The 22,595-nt window shown below is 38.4% G+C and overlaps 1 protein-coding gene across 2 annotated transcripts in view; it reads right to left on the bottom strand.

The window, feature by feature from the left end:
- Positions 1–5,098: 5,098 nt before the first annotated feature.
- Positions 5,099–22,595, bottom strand: part of Wdr35 (WD repeat domain 35) — a 136,325-nt gene continuing 118,828 nt past the window's right edge. For both annotated transcript variants that reach the window (XM_045150728.1, XM_045150729.1), the window contains 7 exons: positions 16,913–17,045; positions 14,264–14,374; positions 12,895–13,059; positions 11,337–11,477; positions 10,620–10,776; positions 5,843–6,083; positions 5,099–5,544 (listed from right to left, as the gene is read on the bottom strand). In XM_045150728.1, the coding sequence (XP_045006663.1) occupies positions 5,394–5,544; positions 5,843–6,083; positions 10,620–10,776; positions 11,337–11,477; positions 12,895–13,059; positions 14,264–14,374; positions 16,913–17,045 (1,099 nt within the window). In that variant the 3' untranslated portion in view covers positions 5,099–5,393. The remainder of the gene's footprint in view (positions 5,545–5,842; positions 6,084–10,619; positions 10,777–11,336; positions 11,478–12,894; positions 13,060–14,263; positions 14,375–16,912; positions 17,046–22,595) is intronic.

Below are 22,595 nucleotides of genomic sequence, written 5' to 3'. Positions count from 1 at the left end.
TTAATTGCTAAGCTACCTCTCCAGTCCATGTATGAGTTTTGATTACTATATATTCTCACCAACATTGCCAATTTGTGGTGAGTATAAACAAGTATCTTGTTTTTCTTTAAATTTCTCTAACTAAAAATTTAATCTTTGCCAACTGTGAAATTCCTAAAGGGGCTGGGGAGATGACTTCATGGGGAAGAGTACTTGATGCACAAGCATGAGAAACTGAGTTTGAATCCCCAGAACTCACATAAAAAGTTGTGTGTGGCTGGGCATGATGACACAGCCTTTAGTCCCAGAACTTGGGAGGCAGAGGTAGGAGGATCACTGCAAGTCTGAGGCCACCCTAACACTACAGAGTGACTTCCAGGACAGCCTTGACTAGAGTTAAACCCTAACTTGAAAAACCAAGCAAACAAATTAAAAAAAAGCTGTGCATGGCCACATATGCTTGTAAACCCAGCACTGAAGGGGGGTGGAGATAGAAGGATAATTAAGGCTGGCTGCTCAGACAATCTAATAGAAAATCAGTTAACATCAAGTTCTGTGAGACCCTGTCTCAAGAAAATAAGGTGGAGCCGGGCGTGCTGGCACACGCCTTTAATCCCAGCACTCGGGAGGCAGAGGTAGGAGGATCACCGTGAGTTCAAGGCCACCCTGAGACTACAGAGTTAATTCCAGGTCAGCCTGGACGAGAGTGAGACCCTACCTTTAAAAACAAAAAAAAAAAAAAAAAAAAAAAAAAGAAAGAAAATAAGGTGGAAAAGCAATAGAGGAACATCCTCTGCTGGTATCTGTATGGAAGCACATAAAACACATGCAGCTGCACACACACATGCACAGGCCACACATACATACTGCATACAGATACCAAGAAAAGAGAAAAATACATAATAGCCTTCAATCTTTAAGGATATATTTTTTTCCGTTATTTGAGAGAGAGAGGCGGGGGGAGAGAGAACGAATGGGCATTCCAGAACTTCTAGCCACTGTAAACGAACTCCAGATGCATAAACCCCCTTGTGCATCAGGCTTGCATGGGTCCTAGGGAATCAAACCTGGGTCCTTTGGCTTTGCAAGCAAGTACATTAAAAACTAAGCCATCTCTCCAGCCCTTTAAGGTCAATTTTTAATGTAAATGAAATGTCTTAAGAACAAATAGTTCTTGTTATATAACTTGTTTATAATACATAAATTTCTTCAACTTCACTTTTTTTTCTGAAATTCAACCAATCAATTAGTGAATATTTTCATTTTAAAAAGATTGGGACTATTTTTACTTTCTGGTCTATATTCTTATGTATTTCTGGAATTTTATACTATGAACATATTATTTTATAAATAAATGGTGCTTTCTTAAAGAGATTGAGAAAAATAATCATAAAAACAGACAGTAGAGGGCAACATAATATTGCTATTTTCATTTTGTAAGCCCAGAGCAAGATTTTGGAGCTACATTAGCAAATTCAATATTTGATTTTTTTCTAAAGGTCTGCCAACAATTTTTCTACAGTTCAGATTGAATATATAGTCTAAAGAACTCTTCTTTGCCATGTCTAGTCATAGGGTGTTTGCATTTGCCTCATACCTTTTTAAGACTGTCAAGTTGTTCCACTCTGTGTGCTAGCAAATCTGTGTGTGTGTTATATGGAATCCTGCCCCTATCTCTCAACCCTTAGATTAAAGGAAGCCTGGGCTATAAACACATCATTGGTTCTTTAAAATTTATTAGTTTCAAATTTTTTCAAGTAATACTTCATAAAAACCTACAGTATCAGCTTTGAAACTAAAGAAAGTTAATTCCAAGTACATTGTAGCAAAGCCCAGTGGAACTTGTATTATGGGTGATGCATGTCATGATGTGGTGCTGCCTGTTTGGGCATGTGTTTGACATGTACAGTGTTACTGGCTAGTTCCATCATTGATCCACCATACTGCTTTGACATAACATAATCCAGGGTAAGTTTGATAATGAAGAATGACAGCATGACTCAGACCAATCAGTTCATGTTTATTGCAAGAAACAAGGGTAGCCTCACCTTGACTAAAAAAAGACTTTTAAAACCTCAAGTCATAAAAATTCTTAAAATTCCATTTTCTCACTTCTTAAAATATAGAAAAAATTAATATTTATCTAAAATAAATATAGTTAGATACAGAGATAATTCCATATTATAACTGTCAGACACTGCCAAGCACAAGCTGGAGCCTTCAGGAGAGGGGCCTGAGCTGCCAAGCATGGCTAAGGATCCCCGGACTATAGGAGGCCACTCCCTCTCCAAGCCTGACACACCTGAACTTAGGCTTTGCTCATAGCCCTGTGACTTTTGGCCAGTTGCCAAGGAAACACCTTACCAGCCAGCACTTTCACACAGCCCATAACCCTGAGACCCTAGATCACCTCCTCCCTCCCCCCCCCCCCCCACACTGCCATTGCTTATGTGCTGGAATGAATGCCTCCATATTCTAATTAGGCATCAGCAAGGAACCTTGTACATCCAATCGCCTTAGGACCCTCAACTGCTTATAAAACCCATTTCCCTGACAATAAATCAAGAGAGCAGTTCACTGAAACTATCTCCCGAATGTCTTTACTTCCGCATACTCACCATTCCAGTTGCCTGGGTGCCTTCGGGGGAACCACAGCAAGCCCCAGAGTGAGGACCCAGGAACCCACAGCTGGCGCCTGAACAGTGACCCTATGTGACAGACAGGGTAGGTGATTGCTTTCCCAGAGGGACTGACAGACATCGGCATCGGCCAATGTGGCCTTGCCTCCATGTTTTTGAGGGCTGGTAAGTTTCTCTTTTTCCTCCTTTATTTTTGGTTTCTGCCATCGTGTGGGACCAGACCTGATGAACGGACAACTGATGTCTCTTGGCAGAGGCCAATCTTCAGTACTGACTGAAGGCCAGCTGTCCTGTGCCTGAACCCCAACAGCCCGATGGGTGTTGGTTGGCAAAAACCTCCTATTTCTCTCCAACACAAAATGCCAGTAACACATCAAACTCTTCCTGTGGGGCAGGTTGCTACTCCGCTCTTTCTATTATGAATAATATTGTCTCCCACCAAAAGAAATCACAGATTCATAGGCTATGTACTCTCCCGAAAGTTAAGGAAACTAAGCTCTCCCAGAAGGAGGCCGGCTCTTTTTGGGAAGTCCTCCAAGCTGCCCCCTGAATCATTTCTGGGCATACATGTGGTCCAGACAATTGAAGCCCCATAGCTTATCTGGCTAGGGAATGAAAAATTTAGGAAAAAATTTCCCCTCCCTTTTCATCTCCTTTCAAGTTTCTCCACTAGGGCAATAGCAAAACTGCAAGCTGTCTTTGCAAGTGCTCCAAAGTAGCTCAGGTCAGGCAGTGGACTCACCTGTGCCCAGACAATGGTGCCTCTGCTTGTGCGGGCTCCACGTCTCTGCCTCCTTCTCCAGCGGCACCCTGGTGGTACCAGGGGCCTTCCCAGCAGGCTCCTGCGGACCCTCCCCTTCCAGCGGCTCCCCAGCACTCCCGGCCCCCCCTCTTTTCTCAGCAACTCCCAGTAGTCTCAGGGGGGCCCTCCCTTCTTTCCCCGTCAGGTAGCTGGAGGACTTGGGCCAGCAGGCCAGCATTCATCTCAGCCATTACCTCCATGTATACCAGACTGGACCCCGGGTGAGTGCCTGGGAGCAGGGCGGGGCTATCTAAAGGTGTATGCAAGCCCCACCCAGCCACCAAAGCGCCAGCACCAAGAAGCGGCAAGAAAGAAAAATCAAAAATAAATTTAAAAGTCATGTTTAACTAAAGCCTATCGTGAACTGAAGTTTTATGTAAACAATACCATACTTTGTTACATGATATCATAAATATAATTACTGAGTTTATGTTATAGGTCAACTTCAACTTACACAGAGGATTATTGGAAACAACAGAATTCTCACTGAGGTGGTGACTTATAATTTTTCAGGTTTTTAAAATAAAAAAAAGATTGTAATGTTCTTTTACTTAAAAGAAGAGGCAACTGACCTGACTTCTAGGCCAGCCTGCCTCAATATAGAAACAAAATTTACCTTAGCTACTCCTAATGAAATCATTTCCACATGTGTTATTGGTATTAATGACATAAAATTGTCTTTAATCTAGACCACCTGCTGGTCAGTGAGTAATAGGATTAATCAATTTTGTGTAGTTTCTCTTAATAGTCTTATAAGAAAAATGGTTAATTATGGGATGAGATGAGTTGATTGAAGGAACTGGAAAGGAATTTTTCAATATAGACATAGAATGCTCGTTAAAAATGCTTTTTGAGTGGTACTTAGATGTGCATGTGTAGGAAAGAATTTTCAGGCTAAACACCACACCTAAAGTTAGAGATTTTTCAACTGTTTAAAAACTCTTAAGAATTTTCAGGCTAAAATATGTTGGGACAACTTGCTTAAACTTTATCAAATTTAAGTAAAGGGTTATCAGAATTTAGCTAGCTGTTTGGGCTCAACAAAGGACCAATTTCTGCTCTATTATATGTAAAGTAACTGTCACGTTTCTGGCATCTTAAGTCCAGTGCCTATATCAAAATTAACTATTAGGACATATTCCCTACTTTAGGGTACAGCCTCATGCTCAAACACCTTCACAAAACCCATACCCCTGAGACCCTAGATCACCTGAACCCCACCACCACCACTGCCTATGTGCTGGAATGAATGTCCCCATATGCTAATTAGGCATCAGCAAGGAACCTTGTACATCCAATCCCCTTAGGACCCTCAACTGCTTATAAAACCCATTTTCCTGATAATAAACCAAGAGAACTGTTCACCAAAACTATCTCCCAAAAGTGTTTACTTCCACACGCTCACCACTCCATCTGCCTGGGCATGTTCGGGGGGACCACAGCCATCCCCAGAGTGAGGACCCAGAAACCCACATATAACTATTTAATCTCCTTGTGACACATGTTACCTGTTTTCTAAATATAGCTTTGCCCACTACTCCCAGCTCCATTCCACCCACCTCTCAAGATTTATAATGACATGGTAAAAAAAAATTTCTCTCTGGGGATATTTCCAGGATATCATGTAACAAACCATAAAATATATACATGATAGAAAATACAGAAAGAAAATAAAGTGTATATCCATAACTTTTATATTAAAGTTATATTAAAGTTAGTTATACCATTTCATAGTTTATGTGTAAATTATTTTTTGTGTATGCTAACGGTGGAAACTAGAACTTTGCTGTGGTAGGCAAGCATTCTATCACTGAGTTATATTTCAGCCATTTTATTACCTTAATATATTTTTTAAAAATATAACTAAACAGTGAAGAAGCTGATTTTTATATAGAACTATGGAAATCAAGCTTTACATGTAGCTATAAATAAGTATTTATTGTACGTATATTTGAAAATCATATATCCTTCTTTTATTCTACTGAACTATGGCATAAAGGACAGAAGTTGTAGTTACTGATCTCCTGAGCTAGAACGTAGTGCTTGCACACCTTGCACACCCAGAATTGATATTCGATGATCGGGCTTCCTGTGGCGATGCATGTTGGCAGTTTCCCTTCTCCACTGTAAAAATATCAGGAAAAGCAATTAATTATGCTTTCAATTTCCAATTAGCCTAATGCTATTACTCTTTAAAAACTGAAGAATGAAAACATTTCTAAAGAAAAGCTTAAATAAAATGGTTTTATTTTAAAAAGTATTTTCAAGTAAAAATTTTTCTTTCAATGAAAAATGAATTAATACATATATAAGATCATATAAAATTATTGAATGCTGGTGTAACTTCAAAATTTAGTGCTTCAATTATTATATCCAGGTTTCCAATAAGGTAAATAACACCTACCAGTTACAATGAACCTACCCTTCAAGAAGGCTGTTCAGCTCAGACTTTCTGTTATCTTTTGGAATATGTTTGGTGAAGATTTCTAACGCAAGGTCTTCATATTGCTGCCTCTGTTCTGCACTGAGGGTCTCTAAAGATTCAAGTTTAATAAAAGCTTTTGAGCAGGTACCAAAAGCTCTACTGGCACAAGCACAGAGTGCTAACAAAGAATAGATCTCCACAGCAGGAATAATGTCTTCATAGTCTCTCAGATGAAGAGCTAAGAAAGAAGAGAGAAATTTTCAATAGTAACAATAATGACATTAAGCAAACATGCACGAGAAAGGATTTACATTATGATGTTGTAGTTTAACCTACATGGGCTTGAACAAACAAGTAAAAGAATGCCCTGGAGGAAGTAGGGAACATGCTCTCCAGGGCCTAGAACCAACCAAACAAACCGTGTCTATGAAAATCAACTCTAAAATGATATACGTATCCATCTTAAGACTTAGAATTAAAAGGATGTTCATGGATAAAAGGTTTGGTTTTGTGATGGGTATGATGATACCTTTAATTCCAGCACTCAGAAGGCAGAGGTAAGAGGATCACTGTGGGTTCAAGGCCAGCCTGAAACTACAGAGTAAGTTCTAGATCAGCTGGGGCTAGAGGGAAATACATTTTTCTGACACTCCCCAAAAGAAAGTTAATATTTTAATGTTATTAATGGTTTGAATATAATTATTCTTGCAAAAAAAATAAGCAGTAATAGATGAAACTGTGATCTTTATCTGATAAGATTAATTTTTGTTTAAGGCAGGATCTCACTCTAATCCAGGGTGACCTGGAAACTCATGGTAATCCTCCTACCTCAGCCTCCCTGAGTGCCCAGCTAATGCTTGTTATCTTGCTGAATAGGACTTTTGAGGAGAAAAAGAAAAAGTAAACATCAACTTCCAAGCTACAGGTTCAGACCATTTATTTAAACAGCTGCACCACTGTATCTGTAATTTTTCTTTACCATAGATACAATCTTTCTTTAAAATGCACTACAGAAATACCATTATATTCAAGTTTGGATGTTTTTCTTCTCGATATCTTACAGTCTAAAAAGTACCACCTCATAGTACACATGGAAATTTAACAAAACAAATCAACACTATGTTTACGTATTTTATAATTCAGTTCCAATAAGTTGGTTCTGACATTAAATGTTTAGAGAAAGAGCCTTATAAAAAAAATAAATCTAGGGGCTGGAGTGATGGTTTAGCAGTTAAGACACTTGCCTGCAAAGCCTAAGGACCCATGTTCTATTGCCTAGTATGCACGTAGGCCAGATGCACAAGGTGGTGCATGTGTCTGGAGTTTATTTGCAGTGACTAGAGGCCCTGGCGCACCCATATTCATTCTCTCTCTCTCTCCAATAAATAAATAGTTTTTTTTTTTAATTTTTTATTTATTTATTTGAGAGCGACAGACACAGAGAGAAAGACAGATAGAGGGAGAGAGAGAGAATGGGCGCGCCAGGGCTTCCAGCCTCTGCAAACGAACTCCAGACGCGTGTGCCCCCCTTGTGCATCTGGTTAACGTGGGACCTGGGGAACCGAGCCTCGAACCGGGGTCCTTAGGCTTCACAGGCAAGCGCTTAACCGCTAAGCCATCTCTCCAGCCCTAGTTTTAAATAAATAAATATAGGGCTGGGAAGATGGTACAGAAGTTAAAGACACTTGCTTGCAAAGTCTGCTGGCTCAGGGTTCAACTCCTAAGCCACCCACCATGTTAAGCCACATGTAAATTGTCGCGTCCGCCTCGACCAGCAAGGAAGACACAGCCACCAGTTCTTCTTACAGCAGTTTATCCAGGCAACTTCAAGCTTCATCTCCCCCGAGCCTCCGGCGGGGATTCCTTATAAGCGCACTCACTCGCGCACTCACTCCGCCCAATCACTCCAGGCCACGCAACCCCTCCAGACGAGCATCAGAAACCAATGAGCGGCAGAGATGGCAAACTCCTCCAAATATGGACTTGTTTGTCCCAAGCACTGAACTTCCGTCAGGCGCCATCTTTAGGGTTGGCCAGGGGTACTCTCCCCATAGGCCTTGGCCATGTGGGCCGAGGGGCTCCCCACAGTAAATGTGTTGGTTTGAATTAGGTGTCCCCCATGAACTCATGTGTACAGCTGGTGGCAATTTGTTAGGGGTGGGGTGTTAAAGCTTGCGAGAATCTGGCTCACTTTCTTGCTGCAGTTTTCTTGTTTCCACCTGCTGTAGTAGAGGTGATGTCCAGCCTCTGCTTATGCAAAGTACAAATGATGGTGCATGCCTCTAGCATGCTTGCAGCGGCAAGCGGCCCTAGCATGTCACACACACACCGAGGCAAGTAAAAAAAATATGAAGTAAAAAACTGACAACCAAACAGAAATATCTATGTGGGAAACACTGTCAATACCATTTTCACAGCTGCCACTTACTTAGGGCCACAATATCCAAGTTTCATAATAAATGAAGTGTCCTTTCAAAACTTCTCAATCATTAAGCCAACTCTATTGAGGATGTACATTTTAATTTTTAAAATATCCTGGGACTAAACAGATGGCTCAGCAGTTAAGGCACTTGCCTGCAAAGCCTAACGACTTGATTCCCAAGTACCCAAGTAAAGCCAGGTGTACAAAATGGCACAAGCATCTGGAGTTGGTTTACACTGACTAGAGACTCTAGCGCACCCATTCATTCCCTTTCTCTCTTTCTGTCTCTCTCTGCTTGCAAATAAATAACAAAATCCTAAAGCTTGAGGAGGCTAGGCAGTGATAATTCATAAGGAAAACCAATATATATGAAAGGTTATAATATTAACCCAAGTAAGAAAAAATAAAAATCACTCTTTCAGAATTCCAGAGACATTCAAATAAAGGAATTTCTCTGAAAGATTTTCTTAAATGATTCTATTAGAATACAGATCTGTGATCTATCAGCATTAGAATGTGACTTGTTCTTGGTGACACTGTGAGCAGCAGATGGGTGACTTCACAGTAACCACTTAGTGTGACCTAACATGGAGTGGCTAATGACAGCGTTTGCAGGACGTAGATGACCAAGATGAAGAGCAGTAATATACCATTCAATCATTTGTAGATGACAGCGTTTGCAGGACGTAGATGACCAAGATGAAGAGCAGTAATATACCATTCAATCATTTGTAGATCACAGTTTACAATGTAAGTCCTATACTAACATTCTTTGAAGTTAATGAACAGATTAATATATCTAAAGTCTACAGTAGTGCTAATCAGATGAAATCTATATCCACGCTGCATATAAGTCACCTGCAAATTGTACTACATAAATACTATGGAGTATCATGTAGCTGTTAAAAGTGATAGATCTGTTACTAATAAGGAAAAATAGTTGCAACATAATATATTAAGGAGGAAAGTAAGTTTTGGCATGGAGAAATGTCTAAAATAAAGTTTGACCAAGTACTCACAATGGTTATCTCTTAGCTATAAAATTATTTTATAAATTATAGAACAGATTTATCTTTTTCTTTATATCTTTTTGTTTTCTTAAAATAATCATTTTATGAATGAATGCTACAGAAATATTTGCAATATGAAAATATTTTAAACTGTGATTTTTCACATATGTGTGGTATGCATGCATACAGGCAAGTGGACAGTAATGGATGTCTTCCTCAACCATCCCCCACCTTTTTTCAGACATGGTCTTTCCCTAAACCCAGAGCTCACTCACTCAGCTAGATAAGCTAAGTAGCTTGCCCCAGATCCTCCTGCCTCCACCTTCCTAGCACTGGCTTTACAGGGACACACCACCACACCTGACTTTTTTTTTAAGATTTATTTTTAATTATTTATTTTTTAGAGACAGTGGGAGGAAGGGAGAGTGAGAATGAGTGAGAATGGGCATGCCAGAGCCACTAGCCACAGCAAACAAACTCCAGACACATGTGCCACCATGTGCATCTGGCTTATATGGAACCTGGGAAATCGAACCTGGGTCCTGGGTTTCGCAGACATGCACCTTAACTGCTAAGCCGTATCTCCAGAACACACCTGACTTTTTAACATGGGTGCTACAGCCAAATGCAGGTCTCATGATTGCAAGGAAAGCACTATACCAGCTGAGAAATCTCCATACTCCAAACACCGTTTTTTTTTTTTATTTTTATTTATTTATTTGAGAGAGGGAAAAAGACAGAGAATGAGTGAGAGAGAGAGAGAAAGAGAATGGGTACATCAGGGCTTTGAGGCACTGCAAACAAATTCCAGATGCATGCACCAGTTTGTGCATCTGGCTTATGTGGGCCCTGGGGAATCAAACTGAGGTCCTTTGGCTTTGCAGGCAAGTGCCTTAACCGCTAAGCCATCCCTCCAGCCCATTGTTATTTTTTTAAGTACCCCAAAACAGGCCTATTATGTATGCTCCCAGTATATTATAAAAACAATGTTTTGGAATGTTTAGGAGAGAACATTTACAAAGAAAAGACTGAAGATGGTTTATAGTGTTCAACAGACAAGAAGTGGTTGTTGAGCAGACAAGAAGTGGTTGTTGGCCTGAGCGCTATTCATCTCAGTATCCGATGATCTGTTCATTATTATGTACTGTTTCCTATATTCTAAAAATGTGACAGGAAAAAACTTCTAAAAGGGGATTGTATAAAATAAGTTTTATATAGCAAAATCTCAACATGTGAAAATAAGTCCATACGAGAGAATAAAATAAATATGAAGGTAAATTAGCTTGTCCTTCATATTCCCTTTAATGTTTCAGACATTACCAACATCATGTGATATGCCCACCTGTCTTTAATGCAGTGTCCACATATCCCTCATAGAGCTGTCTCTGGGCAAGGAGAAAGAAGTGGTAAGCCTCAGCTCCTCGCCAAGCATTATCTGTGAAACGACTACTTGTAGACAGAACTTCCTCTTCTAGTAAGCCAGCCAAAGCAGAAGTGGCCTAGGAAAAAGCCAGTGCACAGTGTGTCATACCAAACATGCACACTGCCATCCACATGCAGCCATGTCACTATAAGGAAGAGAAGGTCTGAAGTTGTACAGAGCAGATATTATCATTATATTGTCATTGCAGACATAATTTTTCCATTCTAATTCATAGTTGTTAAACTAGTATGATCAAATGTTAAAAGAGAACTGATTAAACTTTAATTTAATGTGAAATTCATTTAAGTTAATGAGATTCATTTTCAATAAAAAATAATATGCATATTATAAGAAAGTTTTTTAAATTCTCTAATTTGAAAGGAAAACTTACTAGAAAAAAGCTTTAGAAAAAGTAAGTTAAAGACCACAAATTAGGCTTAGGAAATACAATTTTCCATATTTCTAAGGAGAAATTTCTAAATTTGCAAAGGAGGCATTTTTTTTTCTTTACGCCACTTAGGTATGCAGGCACAAAAGTTAAAGGGCTTGCCCATAAAGAGAAATTATATCTTTATGTTGTTTTTAAACATTCTAGCTGATTTAATATTGTTTGATATTACTTAATGTCTGCCTTACCTCTGAATTCTTCCCTTTAACTTTCCCTCGTTGGGCATTTTTCATTTGCTCATGATACTGCTCTATGAGTAAGGCTGACAGTACATACAGCTTCTTCACACGTAAAGGTTTGCTTCTTTTCTTTGCCTCCTCATCTGCAATCTTTAAATATTTAAAGAATTTAGGGAAGATATTTCTCAATCCATATTTGTATAAACAAAATCATTTCCAAAATTAACTGAAACTTGATGGACTAAATATAAATAACATTATTTATGTTTAATATTTTTAAAGCTATTTGTTTTTCCTTAGTATTTAGCCATTAGGATTAAAACCACTAACAATCTAAGAAAGTATCTACTATTACATGATTAAATCAGAGTGAATAAAATGGTACATCCTTCAGAAGTTTTAATTTAAGTGATTTTAAGGACAACTATCTCTTTTTCATTAAACAAGCACAACAGAATGTAAAAACAATATGGATTAATATTGTATTATGGAGATTATGAAAAAAACTGTTTTAAAGTTTAGACATTTACTAGGATTCAAAACTGTATTATGCCTGCTGGCAAGCTATCGCAGTGAAATAAAGTAGTATGAAAACTGCTGGGGTACAAAAGCCACCAACATCTTATCCAATAGTGGATTCTCCCGGCTTGCTACAGATAAACCAGCCAGGCAAAATATACCTACAGGTGCAATAGTGCCATAACTATTATGATGGTAACCAACTTTTGATAGGGTTAATCCAAGGGGGGGAGGTGGAATTCATGCCTAGTACTTATAAACTTAGTCAAATAAGCCTATGGTCATAGACTCTAGTGAGGAAAGCTTACCGTTGTTTGACTAAATGGATAAGATGTACTCATCAAATTCCCCTCTAAAATACTGTGGTGAGGCCCATATACATTAGTGCTGCTCTACTACTGGCCAAAGAAGTTTCTTTTTGCAAAAGTCAGTGGATACAGGGAAGACTTAACACTCACTGAAGGGCTAAGAATAAGCGGCTGGTGAGAACTAAAATGGTAAATGAGCCATCTCTAACATACTCTCCAAGGATCACGGAACATTGTGAAAGGGGGAGGGGCAGAAAAAATGAAAAGCCACAGGGTCAGAAGGAGTAATTTGGAACCTTATCTTGGGGACCACATACAATCTGATTGTTGCATTTATGACCTCATAGTGGTAGACTTCTGTCATTACCTCCAGGAAACCTGGACAATATTGATCCCATCAACATTTCACTATGGATGAGGGAAGAGGGCAAAAAAAAAAAAAAAAAAAATCATCAAAGTAGAAGGTCTAATGGAAAGAAGGGGCTCCGTGCAAGAGACACTATGTAAACTTCAATAACAAATGTACTGGTTGGTTAGTACCAAATAGTTGCTGACATCAATAAATAGCCTTGTTAGTAAAAGATAATAATACACATAGTTGGAATAGTAATAAAAACCAAAGAGGGACTGCTGTTGCAAATGCTCAGTTGCAAAAAAATAGAAAGTACATTTAGTGCTATATGGTTAAGAAAAAAAAAAACTATAATTAGAACAACCAAATTCCACAATTGTCACATTACCTTAAACATCAGCTTAGCAGCATCAAAAAAATAACTAGCTTTCCGATAGAGCTCTATGGCATCCAGAGTCTTATTCTTTTCCAATAAGTGGGTTGCATACCTAGCTAGTAGAGATCCAATTTCTTTCATATTGTGACTTTTAGCCAATTCAACAGCTTTGTTCCACTAGGAAAAAAATTGTATCAGTCACCCAAGTATTTAAATAACATGTGTCATAAAATTCATATAATGAGGACTTAAGTTTATAATACAAGGTAATACCATTTTAAAATAGAACAAAACTAGTACATGTATTTTAGAAAATCACCCAAAATTAGACCAATTATAAGTTCTATAAGCTAAATATGACAAAATGATTAAATGATCTAAGATACATTTAAGTATATTTGAAAAAGGGAAGCTTCAAAGTTTATAGCCACATTAATCTTATAATTTTCTTTTTGCGCATACTATGAGCCAGAAAAAGATTTACTTTCTTACTTTTTATACTAAAACAAAATATATGATTTCACTTAAGAAAATACCCTATAAGATTTAACATATAAAAATATTTTTATAAGGCAGTGGAGCTTTATAAAATACTTTAAAGAAAATGCTTAAAATACTACACAGATAGTGAATGGTTTATGTAATAATTCTACACTCTTAGTTAAATTTCAGTTTTCAAAAATATCAAATTCATGTTTTCTATAAAGAGAAAAGAAAATAGATTTGCCAAAATAAATATTGATAAAGTAACTCAATTCCTTCCTCAGGCAATGACGGGTTCTTTCCTGGGAACAAAACCCAATCCTAATAAAATACAGAAAATTATGAAATTATTTCCAGACAAAAACTTGATAGATTAAAAGAACAGGCCTGTCCCATGTTCCATTGCTTGGTTAGTTAGGAATGGGTCACTACTTGTGGTATCATAAACTGCTAAGTATAAATACCAAACTTTCCCCAATTTCAACTCAAAATACCCAATTGACTTCTTTCCTGAAATCCATGCCCAGCCCTCTGAGACTTACACTGGAGATCATCTTATCCCCACCTCAGCTTTGATTTAAAAATCCCGAAGTTGGGCTGGAGAGATGGCTTAGTGGTTAAGCACTTGCCTGTGAAGCCTAAGGACCCCGGTTCGAGGCTCAGTTCCCCAGGTCCCACGTTAGCCAGATGCACGCATCTGGAGTTCGTTTGCAGAGGCTGGAAGCCCTGGCGCGCCCATTCTCTCTCTCTCCCTCTATCTGTCTTTCTCTCTGTGTCTGTCGCTCTCAAATAAATAAATTTAAAAAAATTTTAAAAAATTATAAAAAAAATAATAAATAAATAAAATAAAAATCCCGAAGCCAACAAGCTGCCCAGACAGCAAGTACTGCTTCCTTACTTGGTTGAGGTGCACACAGGTGTCCACTGCTGCCTTTGCTTGGTTACATTTCAAGAATGCGCTCACAGCTTGTTCACACATTCCAACTCTCACAAACATCTGTGCTATTTCCTATAGGTGCAAAACAGTCCGATTAGATATAACAGACCAAAGCCATCTCTTATATTTCATTTTAGCAAAACTCCACAGGGACATATAGATATTAAACTTGGTAAAGTGATTTTCCTTTTTAAACAGCTAGAAGGGGCCTGGGTTACATAGCAAGTTAAAGGCCAGCCAGGTCAGCTCTGTGTTGAAAGGGAGGGAGGGAGGGAGGGAGGGAGGGAGGGAGGGAGGGAGGGAGGGAGGAGGAAGGAGGAGGAAGGAAGGAAGGAAGGAAGGAAGGAAGGAAGGAAGGAAGGAAGGAAGGAAGGAAGGAAGGAAGGAAGCAAGCAAGCAAGCAAGCAAGCAAGCAAGCAAGCAAGCTAGCTAGCTAGCTGTTGTTGGGGGGGAGAGGCAGAAAGAAGCTGTAAAGGAATTGATAATATGTTGAATGCTAATCATTCTTAAAGGCTCATGGGAAAGCTCCCAATCAGGGCTCTAAAACACATCTGTAAAAAGATAAAAACTGTGCCAGGCTCTGTGGTGCCTATCTCTAACCACAGCTACTCATGAGGCTGAGCCAGGAGGACCAGGTGAGTCCAGAAGCTAGAGACCAGTCTGGCTATCACAGCGAGACCTCCCTCAAAAGAAACAAGAAAGGAAGGGAGGGAGAAAGGGTATGAATGGATGGGAAGAAGGAAGGGAGAAAGGAAGGAAATGTGGGCTGGGGTGGGTATAACTCAGTGGTCAATCACTTGTCTTACACACATGGGGACCTCAGTTTGAACCCAAGCACTGCAAAAAAAAAAAAAAAAAAAAAAAAAAAAGGAAAGCCCCAACGGAGAAAAGCATGCCATTTGTGAATTCAGAAAGCTAAACCCAAAAGAGAGCTCCTTCCGAAGGGGGCTGCAGTGACAGCCACCACCACAACAAATCTTGCCTGTTTGGCTATAGTCTCCATTTTCAGAATACCATAATTTTATTTCAGCATATCTCATTAAGAGTTTTTTTTCTCTCTCCCACCTTCCACTTCCAAAATATTTTTGAAAAAATAAATGCACATTTTGTATCCACCTATCTTTTTTAAAATAATGCTTAGATTTTTATCAAGTAATACTCTCTAGTGATTAAAACCTTATAAAACACAAAAAATTACTCATAATCTTATTGCCCATAAGAAACCCTTCTCAAAATTCTGGTGTCATTGCCCAACATCTTTGTCTTGAGTATATACTTATGTACACACGTCATGATCATACCATACACAGTTTTTATCCTGCAGTTTGTACTTCACTGTGTGCATGTCTTCCCATATTAGAAATTCCTCTGAAACTTGATTGAATTTTAAGTTACTTAACTTTATCAGCTATTTTTACAGTTACAACTGCTCGGCTTTAGTCAAAAATTTATTATTCTGGATCTTGTACTGGAAAATTTTATGCTTTATTAGACACACCTAACAGATAGCTGTATTGTTCCTAGCGTCAAGAAGTCTAAGTAATTTCAGTTTCTTTCCTACTCAAGGGAATACACTGAAAATAAGAGTGAATGAAATGCCATTATAACAATAGCTACTACTTCACAATAATAAATCTGAATTACCAGAATTCTATACTTTTCTATCAATTGATAGATGAACTTTTTAGGATGGAACTCATGGCACATGCATGTCTTGCACTTGTCGGTGAGAGCGGCTAACCCATGGGTACTGAACAACTCCATAATTTACATGTTAAACAAATAAGATATAAAAAGTTAAACAGTAATATTCAACAATTACTTCACAGAGGCTCAAAAGTAACATTCAGAAGTAAGAAAGCATTGTTTTCAGTTTCCCTTGTTTAGCATTAAATACCTATTGTTAATACAATGTAATAAAAACTTTTTAAACTTGCAGCAGATTTTAAATTACTTCAGATTATTTTGAAACAAGCCCCTAGAATATATTTTCAATTGTAATTACTCATGTATTCATACTAATTTTTGTTGTTATTGCTGTTGTTTTTGTTTGTTTTTCACAGTAAAGTCTCCCTCTAGCTCAGGCTGACATGGAATTCACTATGTAATCTCAGGGTGGCCTGAAGCTTACAGAGATCCTCCTACCTCTTCCTCCCACATGCTGGGATTAAAGACCTGTACCACCATGCCCAGCTGCTTTGATTTTTTGAAGCAGGGGCTAACTCTTACCCAGGATGACCAGGATTTCCCTCTGTAATCCACCTTGCTCTTGAATTCATGGTGACCCTCCTACCTTAGCATTCCAGTTCTGGGACTAAAGGTACATGCCACCATGGCTGGCTCTCAGACTGACTTTTAAAAGCAATTTTAATAAACCAAAGAAGCTACAAGACCATATATGATATGCTAAAGTACTAAATATGTGACTAATCTTGTTGTTTCAAGCATTCAATACTGATACTTTAAAGAAGGGGAAAACATTCCATACGTAAGAAACTAAAATTAAAGATTAACTTTCAATTTTCTTTATTGTAAAGATTAGTTCTTGGCAAAAACAAACATTTTATAAAGTAACCTACCAACTCCCAATCTAAATTTTTGGATACCTACTGGAAGCAACTTGTGGTTTTCTGGAAGTGAATTGGCAAGGTTCTCCAATCCTTCATAATCTTCTAACATATAGTAACACTCAGCTAAGCGCTCTTGGTTCCGGCCTTTTACATAATATTGTACAGCATTCAACCTATAATAAAATAATTAGCTGAGTTCCTTGTGTAGACAGAGTGTGGGCAGGCACAGCAGTCTGGAGAGTGTCAGCTGGATCCATTTCTGGGCTCCTCCCACCTCCCAGGTCTGAGTTCCTTGCATGATCAGTCTGTGGGCAGGCACTGCAGTCCCACCTCCCCAGACTGGGCTGCTTGCACAGGTCTGTATCCTGGAAGGCACAGCACTAAGTAAGCCAGATATCTGTTCCCTTGCTCCTCCTAGTCCCCTGGTCCTGGTAGGGCCCATTGTGCCTTGCTCTGGGAGGCCTGGCACCTGTGTAAGTTGTGGAATCAGGCCTTTTGCTCTGGTATCCTGACTGGCCACTAGGTACCAACATCCTTGTTTACCCGAGTCAGAGGGTATATAGGCCAATGGACAAAAACTTGCTTCCTCCTCAATAAAATATAGTCCTCATAAAATGGGTAGACAAAAATGCAAAAAAGCCAACAAAAGTCAGAAAACTTGAGAGATCTCCACCAAGGATGCCTACTCCAAATACAGAAGAATACAGAGAAATCAACAGAAATTCATTGTCAAAATGAAAACACAACAACCAATGAGACCATGAATAAAAAAAAAAAAATCGCTGAGCCGGGCATGTTGGCACACACCTTTAATCTTAGCACTAGGAAGACAGAGGTAGGAGAATTTCAGTGAGTTCGAAGCCACCCTGAGACCACACAGTGAATTTCAGCTCAGCCTGGGCTAGAGTGAGACCTTAAAAAAAAAAAAAAATCACTGAACTTGAAGCAAACTGTCAAAGAACCAACAATTGTACCAATGATTCAGCCTTTGACAGTAGGCTTAACTTGATTGAACAAAATGTTAGAACCCTTCAAAGAGATATGAAAAAATTGAAGGTAAGTAAAGAAATGGAAGATCTCAACAACCAGTTCATTAAGCTTAACTTGACCAAATGCAAGAATGAACTACAGGAAACATCAAGAAAATCAGAATTCAAATTGAAATCACATCCCAAAAAAGAGATGGACATGACACAAAATAACACAAGAGAAAACAAAAATTAAATAGATTTTACAAAACCTTTCTAGAACCACTCACCAAAAGAGATACTAAGGTGGAAAACCTCTGAACTGGAAGATAAGACAGAAGAAATTGATAAGGAGGCCAAAAACTTTGCTAAATTCAAAAAAATCAAGTGAACAGAATATGAGGGAACTGTGGAATACCCTAAAACAACCAAACATCTGGACATGGGTATACTAGAAGACTAGAAGGAGAGGAAATCCAGACCAGAGGCATAGAGAATATACTCATCAAAATTATTGAAGAAAAATTTCTGAATCTTGTAAAAGAAAGGCCCATCCAGATACAAGAAGCCCACAGAACACCAAACAGGCAGGACCAAAGAAAAAAACTCTCCAAGACACATCATAGTTAAAACTCTTAACAATGAAAACAAAGAGAGCGTGTGTTAAAAGCAGCAAGAAAGAAGCAATTCACAACATAAAAAGGCAATTCCATCAGAATAACATCAGATTTCACAATGGAAACCCTGAAAGCCAGATGGGCCTGGAATGGAACACTTCAAAGTTTGGAAAACTATGGCTTCAAACCCAAGCTAATTTACCCAGCAAAAGTATCCCTCATAATAGATGATAAAAGAAAAAACTTTCTATGAAGTCAACTTTATGGCTGGAGAGATGATTTAGCAGTTAAGACTCTTGCCTGCAAAACCAAAGGACCTTGGTTCAATTCCCAATACCCACATAAGCCAGATGCACAATGTGACACATGCATCTGGAGTCCGTTTTCAGCAGCTGGGAGCCCTGGCACACCCATTCTCATTCTCTTTCTCTATTTCTCTGACTCTTTCCTCACTCAAAGAAATAAATAAATAAGTAATTTTAAAAAGCCAACTCTAGGATTATATGAACACAAACCAAATCCTACAGAGAATACTAGAGGGACTAGTCCACACAGAACAATCTCCAGAGCCAACAAGAAGATCACAATAACCAAAATAAACCAGGCTCACAACATTACATAACGTAAGAAAGGAAAAAAAAGCCTCATCATGGCAGGGGTTAATTCAAACCTCATAGTAATAACCTTAAAGATTAATGGTCTTAACTCACCCATCAAAAGGAACAGGTTATCAGGATGGATCAAAAAACTGGACCCTTCTATCTGCTGTCTTCGAGAAACTTACCTCACCACTAAAGATAGATCCTCGGGGTAAAAGGTTGGAAAATGATATTCCAAGCAAAAGGAAATAAAAAACAAATGGGTGTTGCTATATTAATATCTGATAAAATAGACTTCAAACCAAAAGTAATCAAAAAGGACAAAGAAGGCCAGTTCTTACTCATCAAGGGAATGATCCAGCATAAGCATATCACAAACATAAATATATATGTGCCCCAAACACAGGGGAAACAAAGTTTAAAATAAAATCTACTCAGCAATAAAACAGAAATAAACACCACGACCATCCTAGTCGGAGACTTTAATACTCAACTATCATGAATAGACAGACCATCTAAGAAGTAAATCAACAGTGAAATAATAGAGCTCAACAACATCATAGATCAACTAGACCTAATGGATATCTACAAAACTTTCCACCCCAACACTACAGAATACACACTCTTCTTAGCAGCCCACAGAGAACATTCTCTAAAACTGACCATGTATTAGGCCATAAAGTATGCCTCCATAAAGTCAGAAAAACTGAAGTAACTTCCTGCATCATGTCAGATCACAATGTTTCAAAGCTAGAAATTAGCAAGAGACACATCAAGAACTCCACCAACTCCTAGAGATTGAACATCACACTTTTAAACAATAAATGGGTAGTGGAAGAAATCAAAAAAGAAATTGTAAAATTCCTAGATTTGAATGATAATGAGAATACAACCTACCAAAACTTATGGGACTCAGTGAAAGCAGTCCTTAGGGGAAAATTCATAGGCCTACATGCCTTCATTAAAAAGACAGAGAGATTTCAAATAATAACCTGACTGTCTACCTAAAGGCACTGGAAAAACAAGAATCCAACCTGAAGAGCTCCAGATGGAAAGAAATAATCAATATTAGAGCAGAAATTAATGAATTGGAAACTTAAGAAAACAATTTTTTTTTTAAACTGATGACATAAAGAGCTGATTCTTTGAAAAAATAAACAACATTGATGAATCCCTGGCCAAACTGGCCAAGCAAAAGAGAGAGAGAGAGACAGAGAGAGAGAGAGAGAGAGAGAGAAAGGGAGAGGGAGAGGGAGGGAGAGGGAGGGAGAGAGAGAGAGAGAGAGAGAGAGAGAGAAGTCTCAACAAAATCAGAAATGAAAAAGGAGAGATCACAACAGACATCAATGAAATTGGAAGAATCATCAGGGCATACTTCTAAAATCTGTATTCCACAAAATTAAATAATCTGGAAGAAATGGATGCATTCCTAAAAACATGCCACCTACCAAAACTAAACTTAGAGCAGATTAATCTACTAAACAAACCTATCACATCCACGGAGATTGAAAAGTTAATCAAAAACCTCCCCCCCAAAAAAGTCCAGGACCCGATGGCTTCTCAGCTGAATTCTATCAACCCTTCATAGAATAACTGAAACCCAAATTCTCTCAAACTATTCTGCATAATTGGAGACCAGGGAATGCTCCCTGACACCATATGCCTATATCTCTAATGAACTTACATGCAAAGATCCTGAACAAAAACCTTGCAAACTGAATTCAACAACACATCAAAAGCCTTATCCACCTTAATCAAGTAGGCTTCATCCAAGGGATGCAGGGATGGTTTAACATATGGAAATTGGTCAACGTAATACACCACATAAATGGAACCATAAGAACCACATGATCATCTCAACTGATGCAGAGAAGGTCTTTGACAAAATACAATACCACTTCATGATCAAAACACTAGAGAGAATAGGCATGGACGGTTTATATCTCAACACAATTAAGGCTATATATCAAGCTCCTAAAGCCCAAAAATACTTAATGGGGGAAAACTGAGAGTTCCCACTGAGACTGGGAACAAGACAGCGGTGCCCACTCTCACCAGTGCTCTTCAACATAGTACTAGAAGTACTAGCCCAAGAAGTAAGACAGGAGAAAGAAATAAAAGGGATTCAAATTGGAAAGGAAGAATCAAGTTAGCCCTATTTGCAGATGACATTATTCTGTATATAAATGACCCAAAAGTCTCCATCCCAAAACTTCTAAAGATCATAAATTCCTTCAGCAAAGAGGCAGGATCTAAAATCAATGCACAAAAACCAGTAGTTTTTCTATATGCAAAGGACAAATATACAGAGAAAGAAATCAGTGAGGCTGTTCCATTTTCAATAGCAACAAAAAATTAAATACCTTGGAATAACACTAACAAAGGATGTGAAAGAACTATATAATGAAAACATTTAAAACACTCAAGAAATAGAAGAGAACCTGAGAAGATGGAAAGACCTCCCATGCACCTAGGTAGGTAGAATTAATATTGTGAAGATGGCAATTCTACCAAAAGCAATACACAGATTTAATGCAATACCAACAAAAATACCAGCATCATTCTTCACAGAGATTGAAAAAATATTCTCAAAATTCATATGGAATGTGGCAGCAGGCCTCAGATATCCAAACATATCCTCAGCAAAAGAAACACCTCTGGGGGCTAGAAAGATGGCATAGCGGTTTAAAGGTGTTTTCCTGCAAAGCCAAATGATCCCAGTTCGATTCTGCAGGACCCATGTAAGCCAGATGCACAAAGGAACACATGTATCTGGAGTTCGTCTGCAGTCACTGGATGCCCTGGCCACATCCATTCCCTTCCTCTCTCCCTCCTTCTTTCTCAAATAAATAAATTAATTAAATATGTTTTTAAAAACATTTCATTAATTAAAAAAATGATACACCCCTGGTGGTATCACCATACCTAATGTAAAGCTATATCACAAAGCCATAGTGACAGAAACAACATGGTATGGCATAAAAACAGAAACATAGACCAATGGAACAGAGTTGAAGACCCAGACCTTAGGGCAAGCAACTATAGCTGCCTGATCTTTGACAAAGGTGCCAATAATATAGACTACAGAAAAGACAGCATCTTCAACAAATGATGGTTGACAAAATGGATGACCATATGCAGAAAAATGAAATTAGACCCACTCATTTTGCCATATACAAAAATCAAGTCCAAATGGATTAAAGACCTCAGTTAAGACCTGAAACTCTTCAACTACTGGATGAAAAAACAAGAAGCACTCTTCATGATACAGGACTGGGAAAAGACTTCCTGAACAAAACATCAATAGTCAAAGAAAGTAAACAAGCACTCAACCAATGGAATCTCATGAAACTAAAAAGCTTTTGCACAGACACACATATCATAAGCAGAGCCAACAGATTACCCACTGATTGGGAAAAAAATCTTTGCCAGCTATATTGCTGATAAAAACCTAGTATCTATAGTCTACAAAGAACAAAAAAAAACTAACCAATAAAAAAGTCACACAACCCACTCTAAAGTGGGGCAGAGAACCAAGT

The sequence above is a fragment of the Jaculus jaculus genome, chromosome 5 (assembly GCF_020740685.1).
Source record: "Jaculus jaculus isolate mJacJac1 chromosome 5, mJacJac1.mat.Y.cur, whole genome shotgun sequence".
Taxonomy (NCBI): domain Eukaryota; kingdom Metazoa; phylum Chordata; class Mammalia; order Rodentia; family Dipodidae; genus Jaculus; species Jaculus jaculus.
Note: the sequence above shows the minus strand (reverse complement) of the source record. Positions and strands in the feature narration are given on the sequence as shown.